We start from the raw sequence: 20,117 nt of genomic DNA on the forward strand, positions 1-20,117 counted from the left end.
AAGAACAGGAGGAATTTATCGCACAAACCAATCATATCCAATCATAACCAATCATATCCAAAACATAGACCGATGGAGGCATTTCCTCTCACATGACTTTTCCCCATTCATCCCAATTACCCCCCACTAAACCAACCGCACGCATTTAGGGCTGTTAAAACTCAATGGACTCAGGGGAGGCAAGAAAGACGCTGACTCCCGCTGTAACTTTACCTGCTAGTGTCACTATTTGATACTGTTACTTTAGAAAAAACAGAAACTTTTAAACTTTTTATGTCACATTTTGCAATATTTGCGTTGTTTTATTTTTGTAATATCGGTTATTTTATCATCCATTTTTTTTGAGAAAACACTGCCTCCCTTGCCTCCTCGGAGGAAACGCGCCTGCTATTTATGAATCAAATATATTGAGGAACATTTGCATATTCATAACTCTTCACTACTGTAGATAAATGTGTCATGAAATTCCTTCTTCAATAAAAGTGTTAAAAAAAAAAAAAACAATGTCGGAGCCGATAGCCTCATGGGCAGCAATCCGACATACTATAGAGCGGTTCCGCTTCGGGCTACCTGAGTTTGAGTCCTGATTCGCGAACCTTTTCCGACCCTGCTGCCCCCCTCCCACTTTGCTTCCTGTCCTCTCTCCAACTATACTATCCAAATAAAGGCAAAAAACACCAAAAATAAATCGCAATAAATAAATAAAACCAATGTCCACATGATGATGTCTCTATGAGTCTGGTTCCCATTTAATGATGACAGACTTTACAAGAATGCAGTACTATCCATTGCAGTGCAACATGGTTATATATCAGAAGTGAAAACAGAATTCTTCACCCAACATATACATGCCTAATTCCACATACTTGATTACACAGGCCCTTATCACATGATTACTTTACTACCCTTGTGCATTTGTCCCACCACAAACAGTATATTGCCCTCTAGTGGGAGTAGCAAAAAATGTTAATACAAAAAATCTCTTCCATGTTGTTGTTTCATCTAAATATTTGCCTTGTTAACATGTACTTTTTTATGCAATTTTTAAATTTTGTATTAATGCACCGTATTGATACTTCAGAGATACAAGGGAAGATTTTAAGTGCTTTTGTACTTTTTAGAGATCTTTGTATGCATTGTATGTAACGAGCAATTCAGAGATTCGTCACAATATCTTGTTTCAAAAGAGGGTAAGTAAATGATGACAGAATGTACATTTCTGTCTGTTAACCAATGTGTTATCTGAGGTATAGAGGTATAGATGAATTCAGAATTGTGTTCCAGTGTGAAACAGAGGCTCATTTCAAACTGTGGTCTATGAATCAGAGACCTACACATGACTCATTTTCATCTGTCATTGGGTGTATTTATCTAAACTCTTGATAGCTTGCTCTTTTGCGTATTGGCTCCATTCATATGAAATGTCATCCCACCTGTGGAACGTTTTCCCAGTGCGTTTTTCCAGATCTTTCTGAAATCTGCACACAAACCACTTCCAGTATGGCAGCTCAGAGAAGTCAGGGGTGATGCTCCACTCTGCATAAACATTTCCTGCTTTTCTGTATTCTCTACATGGAATCCACTGACCTGTATAGAACATTTTACCAGTTCTCACTAATGTTGTGCAAAAATCTGCACTGAGACATTCTGTTCCCTCATAACAGCATCCAGTGAGACCATTTACTCGATGGAAAGGAACACTGTGATCTCCAGTATGGTTTTCTACAGTGTTGGTGCAAGTGGCTGCACAGAACGGACACTGAACCCAGCAGCACTGACTGAGATGATCAATCAGAATCTCATCTGGTCTGTCCTTGTGTTCCAGATTTTCTGGAAATGTCTCTGTGCGGAATTTATTTTGTATTTCAGATGATACTGAACCAAGTTCTTCGTGTATCACATCTTCTAGGACGTTGAAATCATCAACACCATCATGACTTACTCCACTGAGGTCCTTTACAGAGAATATCAGCACATCTGAGAGCTGCAGTGTGAAATAATCTAACCACTTCTGAACATCTCCGCTGGTCATGTTAACCAGTCTAGTTGCTCTGTGAGCCGCTGCCATGATCTTCTGCTGCAGGAGTTTAATGTTATCCTTCATCTTGGGCCGAACACTGACTCTGAAGTTATCAGTTATGTACCGATTGACTTCATCTCTGATGAAACTCTTAAAGTGATCTCTGGGACTGTCAAAGTATTTAATGTATTTGTCAAAATCCTCCTCTTCTGCCAGTGTTTTGAGGATGTGTTTCTCTAGTTTAGATCTGTTTCCATTTAGCGATTCACAGTTTGTTTTAATTTCATCAGTCAAATCTCTGGCAGTATCTTTGTAGACACTCTTTTGAATGGGCTCTTTCAGTTTCTGACAGATGATCTCTGCAAAAATGGCAGCTGATGTTGCACCTTGACAGTATTTCTGGAAAATACTGTAGTACTCTTTGCTCTTCTTTTCAAAGTAGAAAACAGGATCGTTGGCTTCCCTGAACTTTCTGTGCTGGTCAGTAATTAACTTGTTTTCTCTCTTACAGATGGACATAACCAAAACCATGTAAAATTCCTTTGTGAACACATACTTTACAGTATCTTCTTCATAAAACATTAATCTTGCCTTGATGTGATCTGCAAGTTCTTGAATGTAGCTTTTGTTGTAGCCCATCTTTGAAATGTTATATGACGTGATCATTTTATCTACATGCTGAGCAATGTCATTGACTAAGTTTTTTATTTGTGTTTCATCTTCCTTAGACAGAGTGTAACTTGATTTCTCTTTGTCTGTTTTGATGTCATTTTTAGCATGTCCTGTAAATCCACTGGATTTCTTTAATTGTACATAATCTGAATAACTCAGCACAGAGAAAACATCCCTGCTCTCTGTCCAGATGTCTACAGGTGCACTTTCATGGATATCACTGAGGAGTTGCTTCATGTCTCTTAATACATTAATGTCTTTGATTGGAAGAGTTTCTCTGGTAATCTTCTTAACACATTTTTTTCCAAAAGGAATCAAACTCTTTTTTCAGGTTTGTTTCATCATTTGCTTTGTCTTTGAGTTTTATTGCAAGTTCTTTGCTCTTTTCCAAGAGAGTATTTTCATGGCGTGTTTTCTGAGCGTCAATCTTTTTCTTCATATCTCGCTGCTGAAGAATCTCATTTAATTTCCTCATTGTTTCTCTCACAGTGTTCTCCTGAAGGTCTTGGATTTTTATATCAAATGATGCTTTCCACTGTATAAGTGTATCTTTATCTTTGTCTTTCTCAAAGAATTCTGACATTGATTTTTCTACTTCTCCACTTTTCACTTTTAGTTTTCCTTTAAGATTGCTTTCGGACACCTCATCAATGGTTTCATTTTCTATGTTGTTGTAGAGTTTGTTCTCTATTTCCAGCATGGCACTGCGAAGACTCCAAGACCACTTGCTGTATTCTGTCTCCAGTTTTCGGTATGTTGCGATTTCTAGAGCATTTTTGAAGCTGAATACAAATCGTTCATTCAATAAAGCCTCCCAGAGATCATTGATACGAACTTTTAGTTGTGTCAGCTCTAACCCATCTGATTTTGAGACATGTTCAAAAAACGTTGTCTTTAGCTCTTGGATGTTTTCACAGTATGATGGGTTTGGTGGTGCCATCGGTGGGCTGCCTTCCCAGAGTTGTGCAAAATATTTCACATCCTTCTGTATATCAAAAGTAATCACATCACTGAAACATTCTGCATCACAGACTTCATCTTTAGCAGCGAGTTTGGTCATCTCATCCAGCGTCTCCTGTAGCCGCCTCCTTCCCTCCATGTTCTTCTCTCCAGCTGTGATGTCTGAGACGTTCTGATGCACAAACATACAGCTGGGATTCAGTTTGACCTTCTTCATCCTCATGAAGGCCTGAACAACGATCTGAAGAATGTCCTGCAGCTCGGATGGGCTTTCTCCAAAGATATTGATCAGTGTCATATTACCAAGACCAACAACAAATGTGGCCATTTCGTTGTCCTGATGTCTTGTTGACCTTCCAGACAGTTCAAGTGCATGAAGCCCCTCAGTATCAACAACCAGAATATAGTCAAACTTCAGCTCTTCTTTCATCTTCATCTCCTCTGACACTCTGATCAGCTGCATGAAAGCTCCTCTGGTGCACCTGCCAGCGCTGACGGCAAACTGCAGTCCAAACATGGCGTTCAGCATAGTGGATTTCCCTGAGCTCTGAATCCCTAAAACTGACAGCACAAAGACTCTCTTGTCTCCCAGTTTCTTGATGAGTTCATGTAGAACAGCAGTAACCCAGACCACAGGAACATGAGCAGCATCTCCATCCATCAGCTCCAGAGGAAATCCAGAGATCATCATGTCTGCGGCAAGACTCGGGAGAGAAGAGAAATTACATGGTAGTCCTTCCTTGTTCTTATTCACTGATTGACATGATTCATAGATCTGACCGATTTCCCTCAGGATGTGCTCCAATCCAAAGGTTGCAGCTTGAAGTTCTTCTGATATCCTATCAAGTTCTGTGTGTTCATCTGTTAAATTTGTTGCCATCTGTTGCTCAGGTATGTCATTTTTCCCTTTTAGTTTTAAGACTTTTGACCATTTTTCATTATACTTGTAATGTAGAGCAGAAAGGTCAGCTGAGGTATATTCATCCAGGAGGATTGCGAGCCATTTCAGAAAAAATGTCTTCTCATTTGGAGATTGTGAATTAATTTTTGTAATAAACAAATTCATGAACTCACCAATGTTCAGCACATGCTGCTGTTCACGGATTTTCTTCATTTCTTGTTTCTGTTTTATTTCCACGTCTATTTCATTCCCCTGAGATCGATGTAGTTCTTTGTTTTTTTCACACCACTGATGCCACAGTTTCCCCTGACAGGGCAGAAATAATTCTTTGATTTCTGTCAGACCTTTTTTCTCCAGTAAACCCATCATCTGCTGGGCTGCTTCTTTCCCTGTTCTGCAGTCATTGTCATAATCCTCATCTACTCTGATACTTGAGTGTTTGGACACATCTTCAAGTCTGAAAATAGAAGATGATTGAGATGAAAAAAATGAGAGACATTTATTTATAGCTTGAATGAGTTCTTCAGATACATCTGACTGATTTCTCTTATTTAGTCCAATTTTGTATTTTCCTTTCCTCATTTCAGTTACTCTAGATTCGTCTTCAGTAAAAAGACAAATGAGTGGCTTTCTGTCCTTGTACAGCTTTTGGATCTGTACTCCACTCTTGTCATTCTGGTCAAGTCGTGGTAGGATAACAACATTGACCGAGGACATTTCAAAGAGGATCTGCAGCTGTTTCTCGTTGGCTCCTGCATCACCGTGAAGGTTGCAAAATGCAACACACTGAGTAAATTTATCTGTGTCTTTCCCAGAAGGGCAGTACCAGGCGATCTCCACCACTCCATCCATCAGTACTCTGGTGTTGCTGCTGCCTGTGCAGTTCCTATGGAAGAATGTGTTGTGTTTCTCATTAATCAGACTGTTCATCAGCTGAGATTTGGATAAGGACAATGAGTCAAACCTGAAGAAAGACACCATAGGTGTTTCTGCCTTCCAGACTGGCTGGATTTTACTGATGATTTCATTGTTGGTATCTTTCATCTTCCAGCTCTTGTTGATTTGTCTGAATGTCCAGAGAGGAAACTCAATCTCTTGTGTGAATGGATCAGGAACAAGCAGAGGCAGAGCGTACTGACACTGAGACAGTTTAGTCACCATCAACTGCTTTAGGAAACTATCAGCATAATAAATCGCGGCCATCTGAACATCCATTGGGTGAATAGCATCTCTTTTGTTTGTTTCTGCTGGACACAAAGATATTTCTCTGAAAATATCGGCATCACCCTCATCTTCAATTAAGTCATTGTTTATTTGTTGTCTGTCGTCCTGTGAATCAATAGTTTTAATGTATCTTGCTCTGTAGTTCATCATCAGCAGTTTTTGTAGGAAAGTCTGAATGAGGTCCTCCTCTGCACAAGACTCATAAGACTGTAATGAATGCCGTGTTAGTTGAAGAACATCTGCAGCTCTTAGTTTACAGTTATCCCTATTATCAAGACAGAGTCTTTGAAAAAGATGCTCTATTTTTTCCCTGATTCCATTTCCTTTGCTTGGGTTCAGTCTTGCACCATCTTCTGAACGACTTTCCAATTTTGCCTAAGAAACAAAACAGCACAAATAAAGAAAGTTTGCTGTGGATTAGGGTATTAACTTACTTTGTAATAATGACGTTTTCTTGTGTAAAGGGATCTAAAATAAAATAATAAGCCTGAGGGATTTCTAAATTCTTGTTCCTCTTCTATTTTTGCACTTCACTCAACACGTACCCCAAGTCTCTCTCTTGTTTCTGTTGTTGTAGTTGATTCAAGGCTCTCTTCAGTTCTTGTGGGTTGATCTTTTGACAGAAAAAATTAGAGAATATTATGGAAAAAAAATCAATGAATAAACAAAAATATAACATGTATTTTAGGCTGTAGCTCATTCTGCATAGAGATAGTTCACCCAAAAAATGACATCATTTACTTACACTCATGTTGTTCCAAATCTGTATAACTGTCTTTCTTCTGTAGAACACAAAAAGTGAATTTTGAAAAATCTATTTTTTATTTTATTTATTTTTTATTTATTTTTTTTCCTTACGATGAAAGCCAGTTGGTTCCAATGTTGCTCTGGACCCTAATGTCTGTTAAAATATCTTATGTTGTATTTCTTAGAAGAAAGACAGTATCAACATAAGGGTGAGTAAATGTATAAAGTAAAGTGTATCTTTCAATTCCTAAGGAATGGATCTGATGAAAAGGACAGAAACAACTCCGTTGTTACGAACTGCTCCGAGACAGGGCAGGTTGAGGATCCAAATACAGTTCGAGTAATCGAGTAATCCAAAATCCAGGCAAGGTTCATACACAAGCAGGCAGTCCATAAAAACAAACAAATCCAGAGGCTAAGACAGGAACGGGAAAACCAGGACAGATAACAAGAACCAGGAACATAGGCAACAGTGTAAACACTCAGAAATGCAGTGTAACAACGTACAAAACTTCGCAGTGAGTGATGGGGTGAACCAGGCTTATATGGGGTGAGCTAAACAAGATAATGAGACACAGGTGAATGTGATGTGTGCTGATGAGTCCAGGCAGAAAATTATGGGAGATGTAGTGAAACATGATAGTCTGATGTGGAGTGCCCTCAGGTGGCTCTCAAGGGCATTCCAGCTGATGACCGTTACATAGCCCCCCCTCAAAGGAGCGGCTTCCAGATGCTCCTAAAATTCTCCAGGAGAGAGGTGGAGCGGAGGCGGACCCGGGAGCGGGATGGAGGGCCAGGCCCATGGAGCGGAAGAGGACCTGGAGACTGCAGCAGGATGGAAGGCCAGAGCGGAGCAGGCTGTGCAGTCGACCAGGGTGGAGCAGGCTGTGTAGTCAACCCCGGCCATCTGTGATGAGGGCTCAGGTTCAGGTGTGGCGGCGGCCATCACTGTTGAGGGTGCAGGTTCAGGCGTGGCGGCGGCCATCTCTGCTGAGGGCTCAGGTTCAGCCGTGGCGACGGCCATCACTGTTGAGGGCTTAGGTTCAGGTGTGGCGGTGGCCATCACTGTTGAGGGTGCAGGTTCAGGCGTGGCGACGGCCATCACTGTTGAGGGCTCAGGTTCAGGCGTGGCGGCGTGCAGTCGACCAGGGCGGAGCAGGCTGTGTAGGCGGTGTTCGGCTCAGGAACAGACACTGGCTCGGGGACAGACACCGGCTCAAGAACAGGCACCTGTGGCCATAATGGCCAGTGTTGCAGTCACTGAGGGCTCAGGCTTAGCGGCAGCCATATCTGCTGAGGTCTCAGGCGGCGTGGCGATGGCCATCTGTGATGAGGGCTCAGGTTCAGGTGTGGCGGCGGCCATCACTGTTGAGGGCTCAGGTTCAGGTGTGGCGGCGGCCATCTCTGCTGAGGGCTCAGGTTCAGGCGTGGCGGCGGCCATCACTGTTGAGGGCTCAGGTTCAGGTGTGGCGGCGGCCATCACTGTTGAGGGCTCAGGTTCAGGCGTGGCGACGGCCATCTGTGATGAGGGCTCAGGTTCAGGTGTGGCGGCGGCCATCACTGTTGAGGGCTCAGGTTCAGGCGTGGCGGCGGCCATCACTGTTGAGGGCTCAGGTTCAGGTGTGGCGGCGGCCATCACTGTTGAGGGCTCAGGTTCAGGCGTGGCGACGGCCATCACTGTTGAGGGCTCAGGTTCAGGTGTGGTGGCGGCCATCTCTGCTGAGGGCTCAGGTTCAGGCGTGGTGGCGGCCATTTCTGCTGAGGGCTCAGGTTCAGGCGTGGCGCCTGCCATCACTGTTGAGGGCTCAGGTTCAGGTGTGGCGGCGGCCATCACTGTTGAGGGCTCAGGTTCAGGCGTGGCGACGGCCATCTGTGATGAGGGCTCAGGTTCAGGTGTGGCGGCGGCCATCACTGTTGAGGGCTCAGGTTCAGGCGTGGCGACGGCCATCACTGTTGAGGGCTCAGGTTCAGGTGTGGCGGCGGCCATCTCTGCTGAGGGCTCAGGTTCAGGCGTGGCGGCGGCCATCATTGTTGAGGGCTCAGGTTCAGGTGTGGCGGCGGCCATCTCTGCTGAGGGCTCAGGTTCAGGCGTGGCGCCGGCCATCTCTGCTGAGGGCTCAGGTTCAGGCGTGGTGGCGGACATTTCTGCTGAGGGCTCAGGTTCAGGCGTGGCGCCTGCCATCACTGTTGAGGGCTCAGGTTCAGGTGTGGCGGCGGCCATCTCTGCTGAGGGCTCAGGTTCAGGCGTGGCGGCGGCCATCACTGTTGCGGGCTCAGGTTCAGGCGTGGCGGCGGCCATCTCTGCTGAGGGCTCAGGTTCAGGCGTGGCGCCGGCCATCTCTGCTGAGGGCTCAGGTTCAGGCGTGGTGGCGGCCATCACTGTTGAGGGGTTAGGTTCAGGGGTAGAGGCAGCCATCTGGTGACACAGGCGTGGAGACACAGGCGTGGAGTCGGTCATCTTGTCCGGAGACACTGGCGTGGCTGACCTGACGTGAAGAGCCTCTGGCTCGGCAGGCATGACGTGAAGAGTCCTTGGCCCTGCAGGCATGACGTGAACAAGCTCAGGCTTGGCAGGCATGACGTGAACAAGCTCAGGCTCGGCAGGACTGACGTGAAGAAGCTCAGGCTCGGTAGGACTGACGTGAAGAAGCTCAGGCTCAGTATGGCGGGACGAGGCTCTGGTGTGACTGCGCTGGTGAGCGGTTTTAGCACTGGAGTTGCCAACTAGAGTGGGCATGACGTGAAGTGGCTCAGGCTTAGAGAATACCGTGGCTTGCAAGGCTCCTCATCCGTAAAGCCCACAGTAAATTATTAGCCGCACAGCAAAAAGGGCAAGGTCAATATATTGAGCTGGAGTCCAGTGAGGGGTATTGTCAGGCAGGAGGTAGTTAAGAAGCTCAATAAGTCCATGGTGAAAAATGTCCTTTAAGACAGCATCATTAAAGTCCACCCCATGGCAAAGCTCACAAAACTCTTTAACATAATCCTCAATCGGACAGTTACCTTGGCCGAGGCGGAAGAGACAAACTGCTGGATCCATGTTGGGCAAAGTTTTCTGTTACAAACTGCTCTGAGACAAGCAGGTTGAGGATCCAAATACAGTTTATTAGAGTAATCCAAAATCCAGTCATACACAGGCAGGCAGTCCATACAAACAAACAAATCCAGAGGGTAAGACAGGAACGGGAAAACCAGGACACAGGCTAGTGATGTTACGTATGACACTGAAGCTTCGATGTGCGTATCTCACATGTGACACAATTTCTAGTGAAGCCCCATTTCGAGGTGTGTATTGGTTTACTAGAGTCACATGATCGACGACAAATGAAGCCCAATCACGTGGAGAACAATCACGTGCGCGTTTCGCTTTGGGTGTCAGAAGGCTCAAAGCCCAGATCTTATTTAACGAGTCATTGTTGGCTCAGTCTGGTTGATGGGTTTGTGAGGAGAGAAAATTAATTTATTTAATGAACAAATAAAACACAAACATGCAAGGCTTTTATTTGTACACATGTGCTGTGGTTGCTTCATCTGCCAGAGCTTCTAACACAGGCTTCTTGGCTGCTTTATTTTGGCACTGTTCTCGACACTCTCGAAGCTTTGAATCTTTTCCCGGAACAGTCAGGGGAAAGCCTCAGTGATTCATGAGGCTTCATTTCCCCATCCCTAACACAGGCAGATAATAACAAGAACAAGGAACATAGACAACAGTGGAAACACTCAGAAATGCAGCGTAACAACATACAAAACTTTGCAGTGAGTGATGGGGTGAACCAGGCTTATATGGGGTGAGCTAAACAAGATAATGAGACACAGGTTAATGTGATAATGAGTGTTGATGAGTCCAGGCAGAGAATTATGGGAGATGTAGTTTGTGAGTGAAACATGATAGTCTGATGTGGAGTGCCCTCAGGTGGTTCTCAAGGACTCCAGCTGATGACCGTTACATCTGTTAACTTTTCAATGCTGAATTTTTCAGCAGGGCAAGCAGCTCTTTTTAATGGAGATCTCTATTGGTAGATGCTTACGTGGAGAACAGAAGAAACATTAGCAAGATACTCACAATGCCTCCCTAAAGTGGCCTGACATCGACACAACAACATGGCAAATGATATCACTTAACCGCACTACTTGATGTAATATAATTTAGAATGAATGTTAAGTTTTCCAATCAAGGCGCAGCTCTGAGTCTGCCCGACATGTGCTATACATTTCAAAGCGCAAAGCACATTACAAAACACAAAGTCCACTCCAAAGGGAGTTACACTGTGTCCTAGGTAACTAGAAGTGACCTGACGCCTCAACACGCGATGAAATATAAATTCTCAATTAATCAGAAAAGATTGACGCAACGGTGATATACAACGATTTTATTATAGAAACAGTTGTATTTATGTGACATCACGGCTGGAACAACAACGTAAAAAATCTGCTTTACACAATTTGTAAACAATTTGCTTTATTTTTTGTAAAAATAATTGAATGTGAGTTTGAGTATCATTTTGCGTGACCTTTATAGACTTACTTAAAGTGACAATTCACCTCAGATCTTGTAAATACATTTTCAAGAACGTTCAAACTTTGAACTTCTATGACAGATTATTCATAATAACTTAATTATGTACTCATCTATTTTGTTGCAAGTGCAGTACGCTCACAGAGAGAGCCCACCCACACACTCTTCTGATTTGCTGTGATTTTTGATTGATTTTGTTGTGTCTGATGTCGCTGGAATCTTATTGAATTGCTCTGTTCACTTAGCAATCTTATTGAAGCACTGTTTATGAAATTAAACTGAAATACCACGATTATAGTCTTACATTTTTTTTCGGAACATACATGTTAAAATATTCCTCATTTAAATAATTCCCGGTCAAGGCATGTGGTGTGTTGTCACCATGTCCAAGAGATACTGCTTTCCACCCCAGATCTAAGGCAGTCATGGTAATGCCAAGTACACACTACACAATATCTTTTGTGGAAATTGCAGACAAATGTCTGAAATCGGTGGCAAATTGGTCCAAATTCATGCGAGTGGCAATAGTGTAGTGTGTATTTTTGCAAATCAGTGCACAGACAACTTGGATTACAAGCTTCTTGCAGGCTACCATTTTTAACAGGAAGAAATCCAGTCTCGTGCAAGAACTCATGTGATCTTATGCTATTTCCTGTATCACTTCTCACATTATGAAATGTGGTTTTTGAGTTTTCTCCAAACTGAGAAAACCAGTTTTTTGAACATTCAAGCATGAAAATCTTGCAGACCTCAAAAACAAAAGCAAGACTTTAACAAAACAACCCATGTATACCAACATATTTGAGTCTATAATAGTATAATTGGTCAATTATGAATGGAAGTGTTAAAAATCAGGGGTAAATAAACATGTCAGAGATCACAAAACCAAATCTGTGTTCTTACCACTTTGATATGTCCTGTCTTGCACATCTTCTCTCTTTCTTAACGCAGTGTTGTACATCTCTCTAGTGTAGCACTGCTGGTTATTCTCAATAAACAGATGCTCAACTCTGCTCATCAGGTCTCTCATCTCTGACTGTTTGGTCATGTTCTTGCTGCAGGTATGATATCTTCCACCACATTTCTTCAGCAGCTGCTCCAGAGCAGAGTTTTTCTTCAGATCATCTATTATAGAGTCAGACTCTTCTTCACTCTCATAGGTGAAGAGAATCATCACAAACTGAAGAACTCGGTCACCAAATACTCTCTGAAGCCACTCAATACCCATCTTATCAGCATCTGTTAGCTGACCCAGTCGCACAACAAAGATGAAGGAGATTATTTTATTTTCACTCACTAGTTGACCAGTGAGGGGATCCAGGTCAAGTGCAGTCTCATGTAAGCCAATCATGTTGATCACTGAGACACGACGTCCTGATATCTTCGTCTGCAAAGGAACGGTCCAGGATATTTCTACATTTCCAATATCTGCTTGTATTTCTCCAAGTAGAATATTGTCATGTTGAAACTGGACTGCTGCAGAGCTTCCAAATAACACAATTGTCAGATTGTGATCTAGAATAAACACAGAAGAACTTTTCTCAGATTCATTAATATGCTGCAACATACACTGTAAAACCTAACTAATGTTTTCTAGTTGACTTTTCTTAAATGTCTTTTGGCATACTATACTTTTGTTACTCAGAAAACCCAAGTTAAAATAAATTGATTTGTTTGAATTAATTCAGTTGAAAATTCATTTTGTCGGGAAAAAAAAAGATAGTTTGGATGGGATCTTAATAAATGTTTTACTCATTTCCCCCTCTTCTGCAGTTATCCTTCTCTTAAGTTGCATTCACTCATCTTGAATGTTGTTAAAGCAACACTAAGGAACTTTTCCTCTTCGGTCTTCCTACAGGTTGGAAGCGTAATTGTCCATTACCGCTGTCGTAAATCATCAGGTAGAGTATGTTGCATGATTTCATGAAAGTATGATGTATTGCGACATCAGAAACGAAGAAAAACTAAATAATGACTGTGGCGAGCAGGACGAGGCCGAGGGCCGTGGGAGGGGCGCGAGGCCGGTGGCGTGATCAGTGATGAGCTACACCTGCGAGACGCACCGGTCTCGGATCTCTCACGGAGGAGCGGAAGCATAAAGGAGGAGCGACGACAGTGAAGAGCGAGAGAGGACAGGCCTGATTTTTATTTGGATGTGTTGTTCCTGTTTTGTGTGTTGCCAATGTAACAAGGTATGATGTTATGGGAAGAAGGAGGCGGGAACCGGCGAACACTTAAAGATTTTAATAAATAAATAATCAAATACAAAAATGAAAGTAAAAGCCAGCAGCCCCTCACGGACGACTGCTGGCAACACACAAAACAGGAACAACACATCCAAATAAAAATCAGGCCTGTCCTCTCTCGCTCTTCACTGTCGTCGCTCCTCCTTTATGCTTCCGCTCCTCCGTGAGAGATCCGAGACCGGTGCGTCTCGCAGGTGTAGCTCATCACTGATCACGCCACCGGCCTCGCGCCCCTCCCACGGCCCTCGGCCTCGTCCTGCTCGCCACAATGACTATTGTAACGCTTGACGTAAAGCAAGTCAAATTTGTAGTTTTCTTATGTCTCATTCGAACTACAGAAACGCGACCCGGTTTGGCAAACTTGCATAGAGTGGTTATAGCAGATATAGGGCTGCAAAGCGAATCCAGAAGTGCCTTTCACCCTGTTACGACTTGATGAACCACTGAAACGATTTTGGTAAAAAATGTTCCTTAGTGTTGCTTTAAGTGTCAATACAACAGAAAATGTTGAGAAAACATCACATAAGTTCATAAATTGTTTTTTAACAAAGTTCGGGAGGAGCACGTTCAGTTAATCAACTCAAATAACGTGATAGGAGGTATATATACAGCAGACTAACCTCTGTCCCACAACAGTTTTCCAGCATCCCTCCCCCATCCCATCTCCTTAATTCTAACTATTCCTATTCCAACCTGGGATGGGGGCGGGAAAATTGGGCCAAATTCCAAGCTCGGAGCCCTCCCCTCGGACAGCACGCCAAATACGCATAACCTTTAAAGGGGCCATGACATGAGAAACCAAATTTGCCTTGATCTTTTGGTATATAAGAGGTCTTTGTACCATTAAAACTTCCTGCAAGTTTCATAGCTTAAGACGTCCTCCCCATTATAAACGAAGCATTTATATAATCAAGCTCTAATTACAGCTCGTTGGGGATCCATGGTAAGAAGTGACGTCACGGTACGAAGTGACATACCAGTCGTTTGCATATGACCACCTCCAGCGCAAGACAACTATGCCTCATTTCGCATCATCGCATCATTGTCAGTCACGCCCACGGGTGTTCAGTGGATGTGCAGCGAGTGGGTCTGTTTACAAGAAGATTGCGATGCCACGCAGATGTGCTGTTCCTGGCTGTGGACAAACAAATGTTTGAATACGCTGCCGAACGATCCAGACGTCAGGGAAAAATGGATGCAGTTTATTTTTTGCAGACGTCCCAGTCACGGCAGTGTTAATTTAATCGTGTGTTCTCTACACTTCAAGGATGACTGTTTTGAGAACAAATCGCAGTATGATGCTGGCTTTGCCAGAAAACTTTTGCTTAAAGATCAGACCGTGCCGACTGATCTGGGCCCAACAACGACGCCGCAAACTGTAAGTAATGTATTTCATCTTAAAACTACTTTTAGCCAATGACGTTAGCCAATCATAACAGTGGGCGTTAACACTGAACTCTTAACCCTTTCGCACGTACGATCACACCGGTGTGATTAGAACAGACAGTGCATCGCGTGACCAACTGCTAAATTCAAATGTGCTTTCGTGCGTTGGCTGGCGCTGAGCCAGAGACAGGCGCGCTCAGAGCTGTCATATATCACAACCTTTCAGTGTTTTCAACCACATAATGTTTATTTTAGGTTTCAGACATATAAATTCACATAAGTACTAAAAAAACAATACATTTAGAGTTTGTAAAATACACACTGATGTCTATGGAAGAGGCAATAATAATCGTGTTGTAAATTCAACAGATCCGATTCTCTGAACTGCGTCTGCGGCACAAACTAAGATGGCGGCGCCCATCACGCATACAGCTCAACTAACGAGATCATTATAAAGGTGTTTAAACAACAAAACACTTCCACTTGCATATATTTGACAATCTGAATATCAGATATTTCATGCCATAGCTAACAAATTAGTGAATATTTTTAATAAAAAAGGAAAAATGACATACGAGCAGATCATCATTCATTCAGCGCTGTTGTTGCTGTGGTGTGTCACGTGACAAGCAATGACGCATCACCATGGAAACCATAAAGTGACACGTTCTAAATAACGGTCGCCTTTAAAAACTCAAGCTGGGGGGTTCAGCCAGAATATTTTAAACTTACGTGTGAAAGGGTTAAGGGGAAACACCCCCAAAACAGACTGTTTGAATCAGAGGATGAGAAACAGGGTGGGAAAAGGTCATAAATCACTCAAATTGTAAAGTTTTTTGTCCAAAAAACTATAGTAATACTATAATTGCACCCAAGGGAACATAATAAAACAAAAACCATGTCATGACCCCTTTAATCTGTCTCAGTGATATTCAAATGGCAAACCGCCGTCCATGTCCGGACCCATATTTTAGAAAGCGATGGTGCATTAACCTTTCCGCCACTCAATGTTGATGTTGATGTAATGTTGCCAGATTCACGTTCATCTGTTTAGGATAAAACTTTTCCATTGAAATGGGCTGGAAAAATCTGATTTTGTTTGTTTTCTTCTCCATTCTGCTGAGCAATGGATTGAAGTCAGATAGTTCAGATGATTCGCTCATCAGATTTGGAGTTTGCTCCTTGTTTCTACAGGCTGTTCATTATCCTGAAAAAGATATTGTAAATTTACTGTCATGTTTTTTCTTTATTTTCTCTTTAGTCTTTAAATGTGCAAAAGATAAACTCTAAAGAGTTTACTTTTCTCGACATCTCACTTTATATTTAGCTTGTTCACCATCTTGTTATGAAACTCTAGAGACTTGAACTCTTCCTGCTTAGAGTGAATGCAAATATAGGTGTAGATCCAGTCGAACAGGATTTGCAGTTTACATAAACATAGTCTGATGTATATTAAATCACGTGGTATTTTTTCTAAAAACATCTGACCAACCATCTGTCATTTAAACCCCACATCCATGTAACTTGTTAATTCTTAATACAAGCAATTACTTATACTGTGTTGATGTCTGTTTAATAAGTAAAATGGCCTATAAATGTCTGTAATCTAAAAAAAATAAAAAAAATAATCCAGTGGCCATCCAAGAGCAGGACTGGACACACCTTTAGCAGGTCACCTGGTTACTTTTTATTGTTTTATGAATACTGTGAATTCCTACATACTGCCCATTTCACATACTATATTATAACAGAGGACATATTGTGAAGCAGGGTGTATCTGTCTGTCACATGACATAAGTGGAAATGTTTGTTCTCTTTTGTGATCATACAATCAGTCTCATTCACTAATCACTGCAAACATTTTAAACAAATCACCCACGTTTTTTTGTGATTTATAATAGAATTAGGCAACGTTGTGAGAAATGGTCTGTAGTTTTAGTTTGGCTATGTCCTAGATGAAAAGTTAAAATTCTACTGTCTTAGATATAAAGTTAACCAATAAAGTTCAAAAATGAAGAGAGTTGAAGAGAGTTGGTGTTGGTTGTGAACTGGTCAATTTTAACATTGCGTTAATAATTCACCTTCAGAAATGTAATTAAAAAAAGCTAAGTAACTTTAAAAGGTACAATTCTAAAGTACTATTATTTACTGTTTATAGTATAAAGCATTGTATAAACACCAAGAATAAGAAATATATGTAAAGAATTTACCGTCTCCTCCGCGTTGAAAAAGTCTCTTCAGCTGGCAGATGAATGTAATGAAGCCAAATGTTGCGCATGCGCAGAAGTCAGATTAATTTTTTCATATTTCAGCATGCTTCTTGTTTTCTCACTCCTAGTCCTGTAGTCCTCTAGCCCGCGTGAACCAGAGGAAGCTTCACATTTCCTTAAAATGCCATTCTTGCGTACATGTCTATTATTTTATCATTAACTCACATATCAGATAATATAGGTAAATGGAAACAAAAATGTGCTCATGGTGGTTTTTTTCTATAATCAATGGACTCCCAAATGACAGACCCTGTTTTTAGTTATTAATCATGGTTAACACCTGCTATCATTAATGTGATAACAACCAAACATAGATAAAAGCTCTCTAAAAAATGTATTATAAAACAGTTCACTTAAGTTTACAAAGCAGATGAAATTACGTGGGGTGTAGGCTAATACTCACATTTGAAGCTGTATATCCTTGTGTTGTTGAGGATTATACAGTATATTCGCAAGAAAGGTCATGTTATTTATTTAGTTAGTGAGTTATCTTTGTTGCGTTTTCTCTATTAATGTAATGTTTATTCTTAATAGTTTACAAAAAATACAAGTACAGGGGAATCTGTGTCTACCATGAATGGCCTGCAGAGGGCAGCAGAGCTCTTGTACACAATATTGACCCTTTTCACACTAAACTATATGATAAACGTCTATAAAAGTGAATTGCAACAATAGGATTCATACATCTACATCTGTACAGACTCCAATGTGAATGTGAATGTTTTAATGCTTTTTAATGTTTTAGTTTTTGCTTTGCTTTTCTCCATGAGGCCATAGTTTAAGCATTTCTAGCATTTATTTATTTTCTCCAATCATCTGAGAATGACTCAATTCATGTAAAGCGGCCCTGACAGTAGCAGTCTATTAACTGTTGGATGTTCACAGTGATATAAACTACAGTAACAAGTGTAAAGGTGATTTCCATGCATTCAAACACCTGTCAGTCTCTACACTAAACATGCAGCTGTAGATATACAGACAAAGCAATGCTGCTGTTTCCACTTGAGGTTTAGACAACTGTGAGAACTGAGATACATAAATGTACTGGAAAAACACTCGATTCACAGTTTAACCTCAACTCTAGACAAAGGTGACAGGCTCTGTTTATCATTGGCTGTCAACTGACCAAATGTTTCTGGTTTTGGTTTGTGCTTCAGATGAGTTTAAACACATGATATAGCCTGTATCTTGTTTCTTTCATTTAAAAAAATAAATAAAAAAAGTTTCACAAATATTATTATAATACATTACTCACGGCATTACTCACGGCAGGCCATTTTTAAACAACCACTTTTCTTTTTTCCATTTAATTTATTGTTCATTACAATCACATATATAAATTTTATATGCAAATGCTGACTGAATTAACTAAACATCAATATGATCGAAAGACCATTTATCAATGAATCTGACAATGATGTTTAATGTGTGAATCATAAAGTCATAAAATAAGTCTATATATTTTTTCCCAGACAATAACTGTAGAAATGTAGATTAAGTGCAAATAGAGAAACAGACTTTATAATCAATTTTCAACTATTTTATTGGTGTAAAAGTAAAAAAACAGCCCCAGTCTCTCCAATACTCCTGATATTACACTGTAAAACTATATATTCTTGACATGAAGCACAATGTGAAGCACATGATATTTTATGAACATGTCTTATAGTCACACATACAGGAGCTGCATTTAGATGCTGAATATTTGCAGCTCATAAATTCCCTCTCAGCATCCTGAAAACAATATTGAGAAAACAATATTAGCATTTCAGCTGCAGTTCAACTAAAACTAATTAAAACAAAAGGTTACTTTAGTTTTTTTTGTAATAAAAGGTCATCAGCTTACACAATACTTACAGTGATGAATTTTAGTATTGATATGAATGATTTCATAAAATTTACCTGACTGGTTTGGGTCCTGAGGCTGATACATAACTTTTGTCAGCAGTAAATCAGCATTATAAATGTTTTTTTCCAGCCGTTCTGTTTTTCTAACCGCAAAAACTAAAAATGAAACAGTGAATTCAGATTAAAAATCCTTAAATTGTAACAGTATATATGGAGACACAAACAAAATAATAGTCAAATTAATAGAAAAAATCTTCACCTGCCTATTGGAGAAGAAGAGCAGCATCTTTATATTGTTATAAATGTCATCACACACTAATATTGTTCATTTCCTGATTTGGTTTTTCTTAAAGAAGAGTCACTCACCGATCAGCACAATGAGCAGAAGCCCGTTCATCAGTCCAGATATGATGATAATAATCTGCCATTGTGTCTGATTCTGATCAATAAACTCCACCGCTGTGTGATTGTGACACTCAGTCAGTGGAGTTGATTCTGGAAAGAAAGAAAAAAGTGAATGAAGTAAATGACACATGTTAGCATCAATGTCTTGATCACTGAAAGAGTAAATGAACTCACCGGTGAAGTGCAGTCTGGTGCTGTTGCTGAGTTTTGGAGGAGTGCCTGTGTTCATACAGTAATAAACTCCTAATTCATCAGCCGTTACATTATTAATAACCAGACGATGTTTAAATATCACAGAATATTTCTTTATGAATGTTTTATTATTGTAAAAAGGTGACTTTGGTTTTGAGAATGACCGTAGAATCACTGTTGGAGGATCTGGTGTTTTCAGTAAAATCCAATAAACCTCATTTTCATCAAGATCACAGTTTATGGTCACATTTGATCCCAAATCAGTGAGTTGATCTGAGACTGCAGCTCCACAACAGATTAATACATCTATAAGACAGAAACACGCATCACAATGAAGATAGCTGACTTAAAATTGTGAAGTCAGATAAATAACAATTTATGAAACCGCTGCAAGATTAATAATCATATGTACACTGCAGTTCAAAAGTTTTGGATAGGTACGATTTTTAATGTTTTAAGAAGTCTCTTTTGCTCACCATGGCTGTAATTATTTCATTAAAAAAAAAACAGTAATGTTAAATATTATGACAATTTAAAATACTGTAACTGTTTTCTATTTGAACTATTTTAAAATGTAATTTATTCCTGTGGTCAAATCTGAATTTTCAGCATCATTACTCCAGTCTTCAGTGTCACATGATCCTTCAGAAATCATTCTGATATGATGATTTAATGCTCAAGAAACATTTATTATTATTATCAATGTTGAAAACAGTTTTGTACAATGTTT

At 40.8% G+C, this 20,117-nt stretch overlaps 1 protein-coding gene and 1 pseudogene across 2 annotated transcripts; both read right to left on the minus strand.

Annotated features, from left to right (window-relative positions):
* Positions 1-1,259: 1,259 nt before the first annotated feature.
* LOC307169354 (interferon-induced very large GTPase 1-like) lies at positions 1,260-12,321 on the minus strand (annotated as a pseudogene). The gene is made up of 3 exons (XR_013824096.1): positions 11,944-12,321; positions 6,323-6,390; positions 1,260-6,152 (listed from the first exon to the last, which is right to left on the minus strand). The product of XR_013824096.1 is annotated as an interferon-induced very large GTPase 1-like (transcript).
* A 6,327-nt stretch (positions 12,322-18,648) lies between these two features.
* On the minus strand, positions 18,649-19,489 carry LOC307170354 (uncharacterized protein). The gene is made up of 4 exons (XM_079891447.1): positions 19,370-19,489; positions 19,157-19,285; positions 18,845-18,946; positions 18,649-18,676 (listed from the first exon to the last, which is right to left on the minus strand). Exons 1-4 carry the CDS (start codon positions 19,422-19,424, stop codon positions 18,669-18,671), a joined length of 294 nt encoding a protein of 97 aa, XP_079747573.1. The 5' UTR covers positions 19,425-19,489; the 3' UTR covers positions 18,649-18,668.
* Between the last annotated feature and the right edge of the window lie 628 nt (positions 19,490-20,117).

Source organism: Squalius cephalus, assembly GCF_949319135.1.
Source record: "Squalius cephalus genome assembly, chromosome: 13".
Lineage (NCBI taxonomy): Eukaryota > Metazoa > Chordata > Actinopteri > Cypriniformes > Leuciscidae > Squalius > Squalius cephalus.

Excerpts from the sequence above, each read along its gene's own strand:
- LOC307170354 (XM_079891447.1), bottom strand. The coding sequence starts at position 19,424 with ATGAACACAGGCACTCCTCCAAAACTCAGCAACAGCACCAGACTGCAC. Across the intron at positions 19,286-19,369 it reads CACCAGACTGCACTTCACCG|AATCAACTCCACTGACTGAG; the intron begins GTGAGTTCATTT and ends CTTTCTTTCCAG. Across the intron at positions 18,947-19,156 it reads TCTGCTCATTGTGCTGATCG|TTTTTGCGGTTAGAAAAACA; the intron begins GTGAGTGACTCT and ends TTTCATTTTTAG.